General features: G+C 34.0%; 1 protein-coding gene across 1 annotated transcript in view; it reads right to left on the bottom strand.

Annotated features, from left to right (window-relative positions):
- The window catches only part of CCDC7 (coiled-coil domain containing 7), a gene marked incomplete at both ends in the record, with an annotated part of 108,913 nt that overhangs the window by 22,324 nt on the left and 73,177 nt on the right, over positions 1 to 13,412 (bottom strand). The window contains 2 exon segments of the mRNA XM_079699051.1: positions 5,529 to 5,636; positions 9,711 to 9,827. Of these exon segments, the coding sequence (XP_079555177.1) occupies positions 5,529 to 5,636; positions 9,711 to 9,827 (225 nt within the window).

Here is a 13,412-nt window from a genome sequence, read left to right as displayed (position 1 = left end):
TGCAATCTCTGGGAGGAGGGAAAGTAATAAGCCTACTATTCTGCCATCTTGCTGATGTTTCCTTATCTCCATCCCCTTATTTTAAATCTACGTGTGTCATTATATTTAATGTGGGTTTCTCATAAACAACATATAGTTGGATCTTTTTTTCAATCCACTCTGACATTTCTGTCTTTTAATTGGTATATTTAGACCATTAACACTTAAAGTGATTATTGTTATAGCTGGATTAATATCTACCATATTTGTTACTGCTTTCTATGCAGGCCCATGTTCTGTTTCTCTTTTAAAATATTACATTTTCCCTCTTCTTATCAATTATACTTCTTTTTTTTTGTATTTTTAAGTGGTTTCCCTAGAGTTTCAAGTGTACTTCTACAACTAATCCAAGTCCATTTTCAAATAACACTATAGCACTTCATGGGTAGTCAGGAACCTTGTAACAGAAATTATTCATAAGCAATAATTTCCCCAATATATTGCTGCTATTATGATTTTGAGCAAAATTTTATCTGTTAGATCAATTAAGAAGAAAAAAATGAAAATTTTTATTTTACCCTCACTTCTTACATCTCTAATTCTCTTCCTTTACTTATGTAGATCTGAGTTTCTGACTGATACATTTTTTCTTTTCCTTGAAAAAAAAGTTTCTTTTGCAATTTCTCGCAAGTCAGTTCTACTGGCAACAAATTTACTCACTTTTTGCTTGACCCAGATAGTCTTTATTTTTTCTTCTTTTTAAGTATAATTTTGCTGTATAACAATTTTAGGTTGGTGAGGTTTTTTGTTTGTTTGCTTTGAACACATTAAATATTTCACTCCATTCTCTTCTTGCTTGCATGGTTTTTGAAGAGAAGTCCTACGTAATATTTTACCTCTTCCTCCACAGTTAGGGTGGGTTTTTCTCCCTCTGGCTTCTTTCCAAATTTTCTCTTTGTCTTTGATTTTCTGCAATTTAAATATGTCTAGGTATAGACTTTTGGGTATATATCCTGCTTCATGTTCTCTGAGCTTTCTCTACCTGTGGTTTGGTTCCTGTTATTAATTTTTGAAAATTCTCGGCCTATATTACTTCAAATATTTATTTTTCCCTCCATGTCTCCTTATTCTGCAATACATCTGGTATTCCCATTACGAGTATGTTATACCTTTGATTTTTGACAGTTTTTAAAATACTCTGTTCCACTTTTTTCGTTATTTTTCTCTTTGCCTTTCAGTTTGGGAATTTCCTATTGTCGTATCTTCAAGTTCACTGATTTCTTTCTTTGGCTGTTTCCAGTCTACTATGGAGCCCATCAAAGGCATTCTTAATTTCTGTTATAGTGCTTTTGATTTATAACATTTCATTTTGATTATTTCTTAGAGGTTTAATCTCTGCATACATTATGTATATGTTCTTTCATGTAGACTACTTTTTCACTAGGGCCCTTATTATATTATAGTTATTTTAAATTCCCAGTTTGATAATTCCAAAATTTCTGCCATATCTTCATCTGGTCTTGATGCTTGCTTTGTGTCTTCAGCCTGTGTGTTTTGCTCTTTTATCATGCCTTATAATTTGTTTAAAGCTAGACATGATGTATCAGGTAAAAGAACTGAAGTATATACGGTTTTATTATGATGTTTTATGTTCATCTGGAGAGGAGTTAGACTGTGTTTTGTGTTTTATTGTAGCTGGTGTCACAGGCTAAAATTTCCTTTATTTTCCTTTTCTGGTCTCCCCTATTGTCTTTGGCTTTCCCTAGAAAATACTTCTTTAATGGAAGCTGAGAATTGCAGTTTTTCCATCTGTAACCCCCTATTATCCATGGGCCTTGGTGAAGTGGTGGTAACGTATGAGGGAGCGGAAAAGCATTCTATAATCCTATGATTAGATCTCGGTCTTTTATTGGCAGTCTCCTCTGGTCTGTGACTTTCACAATTGCTTCTCAGCTTGTTTCCCCCAGAAACGAGATTCTTGATTCTTTTAGATTCTTGATTCTTCAAGATTCTTTAGACAGAAAGGCTAAAGGGGGCTGGACTTGGATATCTCCCTTCCCCAATGTTGAAAGTCCAAGAGGTTGGAGTTTGGTATTTCCTTTACCTCACATCTGTTAGGTTCTAGTAAAGTAGTTTTTCTTGAAGGCAGGCCTTTGTTAAGAAGAATGTTATTGGTGTATTTCAAATGTTTTCTTTTCTCCTCCCTTTGCTGAAAGCATGAGTAGATTTTATTTCTGATACTCAGCTAAGGTACCTGGTAGGGCTCCTGGAGGCAAATTTCATGAAAGTGTATGGCATAACTAAGGCTGTGTCCTAGAACTTTTTTATTGCTCAACCTAGTTCATGTTCAGTTTCTGGCAATTATTCAATTATTCTTAAGTTTTCCTCCTAATTGCTGGCTCCAGTGTTGGTTGCTATTCCCAGGAGTATGTAATTTTCAGTATTCATCTATCTCCACAGATTGAGAGTGGCAGTTTGCCCTGTGACTTCAATTCTCTGATGGGGCTAAGAAGAGTTGTTGGCTTTCAGTATTTTCAGCTTTTATTGGTTTGGAAGGCAGAAGTGAGGACTTCCAAGTTCTTTACATGTTAAAGTGGAAGACAGAAGCCTTGCATATGTTTAAAAAATAATTATTCCTAGATTTTTTATTTGTTTTGGTGCTAATACAAAATTTCATCATTCCTATAAAATGTTCATTTTCTAATTTTGTCTTCTTAGTATACAGAAATAAAACTGAGTTTTATACATTTTTATTTTATATTCAGTAATTTTAATAAATCCAGTTAAGAGTTTATCTGTAGACTACAGATTCTGTTAGATTACATACCTGCACAGTTACATCATCTGCAACTTATGAGTTTTATTTCTTTCTTTGAATGCTTACAAGTTTTATTATTAATTTTTTTTGTAATAACTATGGTTGCCAGTACAAAAATGAGTAGAAATAGTGATAATACACATTTATCTCATTCCCAATATTGGAGGAAATATTTTACTATAAAATTGCTAAAATTCTTTTTGTATTTTTTAAAGATACAAATGTCAAATAAGGAAATATTATGAAGAGTGTTTTACTGAGATATAATGATTTTTTTTCTTTATTCAATAAATATAATGCTTTTTATTCCTGTAAAATTGGCAGTAATGTTCCCAATTTCTATTCTGATTTAATAGCGTGAGTCTTCTTTCTTTTTTCTTCATCAGTCTAGTTAAAGTTTTGTCAATTTTGTTGATCTAATGTGAGTCTCTTATGGATAGCATATAGTTTTTTTTTATCCATTCTGTCAATCTCTGCCTTTTGTTTAGAATGTTTAATCCATTTACATTTAAGGGACTTATCGATGCCATTTTGCTATTTGTTTTCTGTATTTCTTATATTTTTTTTGTTCCTCATTTCCTCTAATACTGCCTTCTTTTGTGTTCAATTGATTTTTTTTTTTTTTTTTTGGCTGTGCCATGCAGCATGTGGGATCTTAGTTACCCAACCAGAGATCAAACCCATGCCCCCTGCATTGGAAGCACAGATTCTTAACCACTGGACTGCAAGCGAAGTCTGTCAATTGACATTTTTAAGGTACTAGTTTTGTTTCCTTTCTCATTTCCTTTGTGTATATTCTACAGATATTTTCTTTTTGGTTACCAAGAGGATTATGTGTAACATCTTAAAGTTATAAAAAATCTAGTTTAAATTGATGCCAATTAACTTCAGTAACATCCAAAAGCTGTACTCCTATACAGCTCAATCCCTCTCTTTTTGATACTGATGTTATGAATCATATCTTTATACACTTTGTGCCCAATAACGTAGACTTATAATTATTTTTCTTTAAACTATTATATAAAATTAAAAGTAGAGCTCCAAACTAAAATTACAATAATACTGGCTTTTATATTTGCCATGTACTTACCTATACCGTAGATCTTTCTTTCTTCATACAGCTTCAACCTACTGTCTAACATCCTTTCACATCAACCTCAGGGATTTCCTTTAGCATTTTCTATAGAGCAGGTCTAGTGGTAGGAGTGCTCTTATTTGTAGTTTTTTTGTGTGCTGGGCACTGCTTCACATTTCCACAAAATTTTACCAGTTTGAAGATGGCTTTTTCTTAATTGTGCATTCTCTTGGTTACTGTAAACATCTCACTGTTTCCCAATGCTCTGACAAAGTTGGTTCTGATGGCTTTCTGCTTTTTTTTTTCTTTTCTTTTTTTTTTTTTTTTAATGTTTCCGTCAGGGAGCAAGAGCTTAGGGCCTCCTAGTCTGCCATTTTTCTGACATCTGCTTTAAAGTGGTTGTTTAGAAGCTGCTACAGAACACTTAAATTTATCTTATTGCAAAGTACTTAAGTACTTAGTCCTTTGGCCACACCAGCTTTAGCATAGGTTTTTTTTGGCTGTGCTGCATGGCTTGTGGGATTTCAGTTCTCTGAACAGGGACTGAACCCAGGCCATGGCAGTGAAAGCCCTGAATCCTAATCACTAGGCCACCAGGGAATTCCCTAGCACAGGTTTTTTAACTATTAGAAATTTGCCAACTTTGCGATAGGAAGATCACAAAGCAGCCACATTGCCTATCTAGCGATAGTTCCATTTTTTCATTGTCTTGTTATCATAAAAGATGATATAAGTAACGAAAATTGTGTTCTCTGAGGAACTGATAATATAGCATTTAGTCTATGTCATGAAAATTCATAATGTAGGGAAAAGCCTATATATATTTTTTCATGAGCAGATAAACTCTTAAGCATTACCTAATTAATGTTTGTTTGGTGGAGTAATGAGCACATGATAAATTCTTTTAAAGATACATATTAGTTGGGCTTCCCTGGTGGTGCAGTGGTTGAGAGTCTGCCTGCCGATGCAGGGGACACGGGTTCTTGCCCTGGTCCAGGAAGATCCCACATGCCGCGGAGCGGCTGGGCCCATGAGCCATGGCCGCTGGGCCTGCGTGTCCGGAGCCTGTGCTCCGCAATGGGAGAGGCCACAACAGTGAGAGGCCCACGTACCACAAAAAAAAAAAAAAAAAAAAAGATACATATTAATTGATATATCAATTGCTTAATAAAATAATGAAATTATTACAGTTGTCCCTCGGTATCTGCAGGGGATTAGCCCCAGGATCCCCTGTGGATGCCAAAACCTGAAGATGCTCAAGTCTCTTGTATAAAACAGTGTAATATTTTCCTATAACCTATGCACATTCTCCTGTATATTTTAAATCATCTCTAGGTTACTTATAATACCTAATACAATGTAAATGCTATATAAATACCTATAAATGCTATGTAGATAGTTGCCAGTGCATGGAAAATCCAAGTTTTGCTTTTTGGAACTTTCTGAAAATTTCTTTTCAGAATATTTTTGATCTGTGGTCAAGTGAATCTGTAGATGTGAAACCCATGGATACAGAGGGCCAACTGTATTAAACTGAAAAAGGTTGTCCTATGTTTGAATTTCTTGTTTTCTTTTAATAACTGTACTACACAGTTGAAATACTTTAACTCTTAGAAAGTGTTCTACTGTGCCCAAACATTATAAATCTCTACTTACCTACCACTTTGTTTAAACCTAATTGAAATATTAGGTCATTAACTGATGGATTCACTGCTGGAAGATTTTCTGCGGTATCTGGATGTTCTGAGGCTTCTTCATTTTTAACTGTAATATAATAGATTGCCAGATTAGTTGATTTAAAACTAACATTTTGTTGGGATAAAATTATAAAGTTAATTAGAATGATGTTACCGTATAATTATTTAATCTTGTTTAATTAACTATTTAACATACTGCTTATTCAATTAAATACAAATATGTCTAAAAATTTTAAAAAATTTACTAGCTACTAGTTGCTAGATATTATTACATCTTTACTTTTCAAATATTATCTCATTTGATCCTCATAAGAATTCTAGGAAGTAGGTATTTTTATTATCATTTAACAGATGAGGAAAATAGAGCTTAGAGAGATTACGCACATTTTGGAAGGTCACATAGTTATTAAGCACAAAAGTTTGAAATGAATTTTGTTCCTTTAGACTCTAAAACCTACACTCTAGCTAGTAAACTCAAATGTCTACTGAGATTGAGAATGTAATATGAGTGAAATAAACCTGATGATTTTTGGAGTGGCATGAATAGCAGAAATGAAATGGAGAGTACAGGCATACCTCATTTCATTGTGCTTCACCTTTATTGCACTTTGCAGATACTGCGTTTTTCACAAATTGAAGGTGTGCGGCAACTGTGCATGGAGCAAATCTATCGGTGCCATTTTTTAACAGCATTTGCTTACTTCATGTCTCTGTGTCACATTTTGGTAATCTGGCAATACTTCAAATGTTTTCATTTTTATTATATTTGTTATGGTGATCTGTGATCAGTGATCTTTGATGTTACTATTGCAAAAAGATTACAATTCGCTGAAGACTCAGATGATCGTTAGCAGTTTTTAGCAATAAGGTATTTTTAAATTAAGGTATGTACATTTTTTTAGACATAATGCTACTGTACACTTAATAGACTACAGTATAGTGTAAACATAACTTCTGTATGTACTGGAAAACAAAAAAATTTGTGTGATTCAATTTATTGTGATATTCACTTTATTGCAGAGGTCTGGACTGAACTCACGATATCTCTGAGGTATGCCTGTACATATCTTATATAAAGCTATTACTCCCACTGATTGTTACAAATGTAGGTCTGAGGTTCCTGGGTCATCTAAATTCGCAAGAGAACCTAGAAAGGTAGTTAGTTACAAGAACTCCAAGATTTAAAAATATCTGCAAGTAATTTAAAAGTTTTAAGCATGTTTGTAGGATAAAACAAATCATCAATTATTGCCACAAGAGAATAACCTAACTTGGGAAAGGATTAATTCTAACACGTGGGTGGGATTTGAAAGCCAACAACTGGTTATATTTCTTTGGAAAACATCATCATTTATCCACCAATATATCTCTATCATCTAGGAACAGAAATAAGATTTAAAATCTAGATGAAATTAGTACTTTCAAAAGAAGAAAAAAAAAGCAAGATATAGGGCCTCCCTGGTGGCGCAGTGGTTGAGAGTCCGCCTGCCGATGCAGGGGATACGGGTTCGTGCCCCGGTCTGGGAGGATCCCATATGCCGCGGAGCGGCCGGGCCCGTGAGCCATGGCTGCTGAGCCTGCGCATCCGGAGCCTGTGCTCCGCAACGGGAGAGGCCACAACAGTGAGAGGCCCGCGTACCACAAAAAAAAAAAAAAAAAAAAAAGCAAGATATGCCAGGAAAAAAATGGAAAGAACAATTAAAAATTAAAATGTGCAATTAAATTAATCACTTTTGAAAACTGCCAAGAACAAATATTTTCAGGGTTAGAATTCTTCATAAATCTTAAAGGATTAAATCCTATGCTATAGCACATAAAAATGGAAATTTCTATTTCTTTTACAAGGTCAAAAATACAGTAGTCCCCCCTTATCTGCAGTTTCAGTTATCCGTGGTCAACCCTGTTCCAAAAATGTTAAACAGAAAATTCCAGAAATAAACAGTAAGTTTCAAACTGCGTGCTGTTCTGAGTAGGGTAATGAACTCTTACACTGTCCTGCTCTGTCCTGCCTGGGACATGAATTATCCCTTTGTCCAGCATATCCATGCTGTATATCCTGCCCACTAGACACTTAGTAGCTATCTTCGTTATCAGATCGAGCATCATAGTATTGCAGTACTTATGTTATAGTAACCCTTATTATACTAATAATGACCTATTGACCATCAAATAAATTATGGACAGGAAACACAGGAAAAGGCACAGTATATACAGGGTTCAGTACTATCTGCTGGTTCTCAGGCATCCATTGTTTTAAAGTATTTCATATAATTCCCACAATTATTTTGTGAGGTACATACTATTACTAGCCCTATTTTTCAGATGAAGAAACTGAAACATGGAGAGATTAACTAGCTTATACAGTTAGTAAGAGACAGAGGTAGGCACCAAAGACAGGCAGTCTATTTCCAGCATCCATACTTTTAAACACTACTCCTACCATTACCTCTCATAAGAAGATAGGTATCTCCTAGTGGAAACAACACAAATATTCATCCACAGGAGAATGGGCAAGTTAATTATAATATATTCATAAACCAGGTCAATATACAGCAATAAAAATAAATGAATAAGAACTAAAATTATCAACAGTGATCTTGAACCAAAAAAGCAAGTTGCTTAAGAAAGCATACAGCATACTACAAACAAAACAATAGAATAAATCCTTTTCAGATGAAAACATACCTAACAAAAGTATAAAGAAATATATATGGTAATGATAAACATCAAATTCAGAACAGAAGGAGGCAATAATCTGAGAGGAATAGAGAGGGTAGGACTTCAATATTTAACGTATATTTATTAAACTGGGAAACAGACACACAAGTGTTCATTACATTAACTCTTATCATACCTTTCTATATTTCAAAATAAATTAAAGGTAACAGAAACAACCTAAAACACCTAGGTTTTATTTGGTTCTTTTTTTTTCACTTGAAAATATTCTTTTTTTAAAATTAATTTTTATTGGAGTATAGTTGCTTTACAATGTGTTAGTTTCTACTGTATAGCAAAATTAATCAGTTATACATATACATATATCCCCTCTTTTTTGGATTTCCTTTCGATTTAGGTCACCACAGTGCATTAAGTAGAGCTTCCTGTGCTACACACAGTATGTTCTCATTAGTTATCTATTTTTTTTTTTTTTTTTTTTGCGGTACGCGGGCCTCTCACTGCTGTGACCTCTCCTGTTGCAGAGCACAGGCTCCGGACACGCAGGCCCAGCAGCCATTGCCCACGGGCCCAGCCACTCCGTGGCATGTGGGATCTTCCCGGACCGGGGCATGAACCCGTGTCCCCTGCATTGGCAGGTGGACTCTCAACGACTGCGCCACCAGGGAAGCCCAGTTATCTATTTTATACATAGTATCAACAGTGTAGATATGTCAATCCCAATCTTCCAATTAAGAAGCACAAAGATAAACCAAATCTTCAGTTACACTAAGTCAAAAATCCAAATAAAAAATTTCCAATCTTTCTAATAATGTCCATTTTTCCTCAAATTCATTTTTTAAGCAAACAGAAAAAATAAACAGATAAATTTAGTTAAAATATACAACAAAAAATACACTAATATCAAAGAGCTGTAGTAGAAAATATATAATGATATCAAGAGTAAGATCCAGTAGATAAAAAACAAATGTTCCTTTTCTCTTCTTGAAACCATATAACAATATAAAGAATAGGTCTACTGGATGATAACAAATATTTTTAGCAGATAATGTACTTGATAAGAATTGAAATGTGAATGCTGGGTAAAAGTTATACTTTTAAAAATGAAATAACTATAATAGCTCCGTAAGATTCCTAGAAAAGCATCTCCTAAACTTGTTCTCTATGAAACACTACTCCATAAAAAGAGAAAGGCAGGGTTTCTTGCTCAATAAATTTAAGAAATACAGTATAATAATTAGAATATTAAAGACTACAAGAAGGAATGGGGGGTGCTAATATCATTACTGCATTTATTAGTTCTGCAGAATTCCAATTTTTGTTAAATTGTATTCTAAAATATCTAACCTAAGGAAAAAATTCAACTATAAAACATAAATTAATTGATGCACATTTAAAATATATTTTTAAATTGTCAAGTATTTTATGATGACTTTTAAAATATGTTTATCAATATCATTCATACCTCTTAATTTTTGAGACTCATAAACTCCACTTGTTTGAATTTTATCCTTGTATCCTTTAGCTAGTACTAGATCTTCAAGTATAAAATTCTCATCTGAGAGTTCGTCCGCATCTTGATCTACCAAGATGAAGAAAACTTTCAGTAAACTAAATACAGAAACACTACTGAAAACCACATACTGTGGCCGAATTCCAAGAAGATTATAATGTCTAGAGGTTAGGAAGATATTCTTACATCAAGTGAGAAGAGAAAAAATGATTACTCAATAAATGTCGGAAGGTCATTTAATAGATTTCAATATCTACTCTTGATAAAACTGTGAAAAATTAGAATTATAGATTTACTCCTAGACATTACTCTCTTAATATAGAATATATTTCTGTCTCAATCCAACAGACAACACCTTGATTTATGGTGAAGCACCAAAAAATATTCTTATTAAAATTATAAACAAAACCAGAATGTGAATTATTATCATTTTAACAATTACCTAGTTCTGGTAAAGTTGGTATGATAAATATATGGAGCAGAAATTATGATGAAACTATAGAAGAAAATGTAGGGAAGAAGCTCCTTGACATTGATGTTGGCAATGATTTTTTTTTTAAATATATAACACCAAAAGCACAAACAACAAAAGAAAAACTCAACAAATGGGACTACATCAAAGTTAAAACCTTATGCACAGTAAAAGAAACAATTAATATAGTGAAAAGGCAATCTTTGGAATGGGAGAAAATTTTGGAAACCATGTATCAGATAAAGGGTTAATATCTAAAATATATAAAGAATTCATACAGCCTAATAACAAAAAACCAAACAATCCAATTGAAAAATCGGCAGAGAACTAACAAGTTATTTTTCTAAAAAAGACAACTGGACTTCCCTGGTGATGCAGTGGTTAAGAATCCGTGTGCCAATGCAGGGGACACAGGTTCGATCCCTGGCCCAGGAAGATCCCACATGCTCCAGAGCAACTAAGCCCATGCGCCACAACTACTGAGCCTGCACTCTAGAGTCCATGAGCCACAACTACTGAGCCCACACACCGCAACTACTTAAGCCCGTGCACCTAGAGCCCATGCTCTACAACAGAAGCCACTGCAATGAGAAGCCCATGTACTGCAACGAAGAGTAGCCCCCACTCGCTGAAACTAGAGAAAGCCTGTGTGCAGCAATGAAGACCCAATGCAACCAAAAATAAAATAAATTAAAATAAATTAATTAATTTAAATAAATAAATAAATAAGACAACCAAATGGCCAACAAATATGTGAAAAGATGATCAACAATATTAATTATCAGAGAAATGCAAATCAAGCTACAATGAGATATCATCTCACACATGTTGGGATGGCTATCATCAAGAGGACAAGAGATACAAGTGCTGGCAAAACTATAATGAAAAGGGAATCTCTGTACACTGTTAGTGGGAATGTAAATTGGTCTACCCACCATGGAAAACAATACGGAGGTTCCTCAAAAAATTAAAAATAGATCTACCATCTGATCCATCAATTCTGCTTCTAAGTACATACCCAAAGGAAATAAATACAGGATTTTGAGAAGATATATGCACTTATATTTTTATTGCAGCATTATTCACAACTGGAAGATATGGACACATCCTAAGAGTCCATCAGTGGATGTGGATAAAGAAGATGTGGTGTATATATATACAATGGAGTATTATTCAACCATGTGAAAGGAGGACACCCTGTCATTTGAGACAACATGGATGAATCATGAGTACATTATGCTAAGAGGAATAAGTCATACAGAGAAAGGAAAATACAGTATGACATCATTTACATGTGTAATCTAAAAAAGCAAAACTTGTAAAAACAGAGAAAGAAATTGTGGTTAACCACAGGACACGGGGCGGGGTGATAGATGGGGTGATAGAACCAATGTTGTTTAAGAGTACAAACGTGAGTAATAAATAGAGATCTAATGCATAGTATAATGAATACAGACAATATCGTACTAAAATCATCAAACTTGCTAATAGGCTAGAACTTAATTATTCCAACCAATAAAATGAAAGACTAATTATGTAATGTAGTACAGGTGCTAATTATCACTACAATGGCAATCATATAACAATATATAAATGTATCAAATTAACATGTTTTACACCTTAAATTTACACGTTTTATGTCAAATGTACAATAAATTAAAAATGAAAAAATTTGTACATGAAAGGCCGCTAAATCATAAATAATAGAGTTTAAATCATACAGGATGTTGAAATGTTAAAATAATAGTAGTGAGAGGACTTCTATTTCTTGTATGACATGTAAGAGCTTGGAAGTCACTACTTCCACTCTCACAATAAGAAAAAGCCTAGCAAACTTTTTAAATTAAACATTTTTTTTCTTATCAAAGTCAAGGCAAAATGCTGCCCCCCAAATTGGAGACAGAGGTGGATATAAGAAGCATAGTTTATTGGCAGCTGAACTCCAGGAGCAGAAGCCCACTACTGGAGTCAGGACTAGTAGGAACACTTAAACTGTGATTGATGAATTGCTGAAAGTGTCTCACCATTTCATTAATATTCATAGGTTTCAAATATGTTCCAGTTTGGTCCCCAGTTTTCTTAACACTTTAGCTTAAAACATAGTCATAAACCAAACCATGAAAAGGTATATGCACAAGATTATTCATTACAGCATATCTGCAATTGTAAAATACTCAAAACCACTTACATGTGGAAATGTAGGAGGCTGGTTCCATAAACCAAGGTATATACTATAAACTATGGTAATATCAACTATGCTGTACAGTATGGTCCAAACAACTGTACATACAACTGTAAAAGGAATGAAAAAGATCCCATAAACTAACATGGAGGAATGTCTAAACTAACATGGAGGAATGTCTAGTATATAATGTTAAATGAAATAAAAAACTGACAGAATATCTAGTATATTATCTTTTAGGAAAGAACAAGAAGAAAACAAACAAAAAAAAGAGATAGTTACCTTTACAAAATGAAACGTAAGAAAGATAAACCAGAAAACAAAATAGTTTGTTACCAAAGACACTGAAGACCATGCTCACTGAATTACTACTGTTAGTGCTAAGTCTGTCCCTGGCATTGATAAGACAGCCTATAATGCAGTGATTTTTTGAGACTCATTTTTAATGAAAAAGAATGTAAAGCTCTCAAGATTGCTTTGCCAGTGACTTGAGGTGACCAGTTAGACTGGGGTACTTCTCCTCTATTATTAAGGAGGTTATTTGTTGCTTCCATGACCTGACTACTGTAAATAGTGTTGCAATGAACACTGGCATGCATGTGTCTTTTTGAATTACCATTTTTCTCTGGGTATGTGCCCAGTAGTGAGATTGCTGGGTCATATGGTAGTTCTATTTTTAGTTTTTTGAGAAACCTCCATACTGTTCTCCATAGTGGCTGTATCAATTTACATTTCCACCAACAGTGCAAGAGGGTTCCCTTTTCTCCACACCCTCTCCAGCATTTATTGTTTGTAGATTTTCTGATGATGCCCATTCTAACCGGTGTGAGGTGATGCCTTGTAGTTTTGATTTGAATTTCTCTAATAATTAGTGATGTTGAGCATCTTTTCAAGTGCCCCTTGGCCATCTGTATGTCTTCTTTGGAGAAATGTCTATCGACAGACAGAAGAATGGATAAAGAAGACATGGTACATATATACAATGGAATATTACTCAGCC

The sequence above is a fragment of the Hyperoodon ampullatus genome, assembly GCF_949752795.1.
Source record: "Hyperoodon ampullatus genome assembly, chromosome: 3".
NCBI lineage: Eukaryota > Metazoa > Chordata > Mammalia > Artiodactyla > Ziphiidae > Hyperoodon > Hyperoodon ampullatus.
The sequence above is the reverse complement of the archived record's forward strand: the minus strand, read 5'-3'. Positions and strand labels throughout refer to the sequence as shown.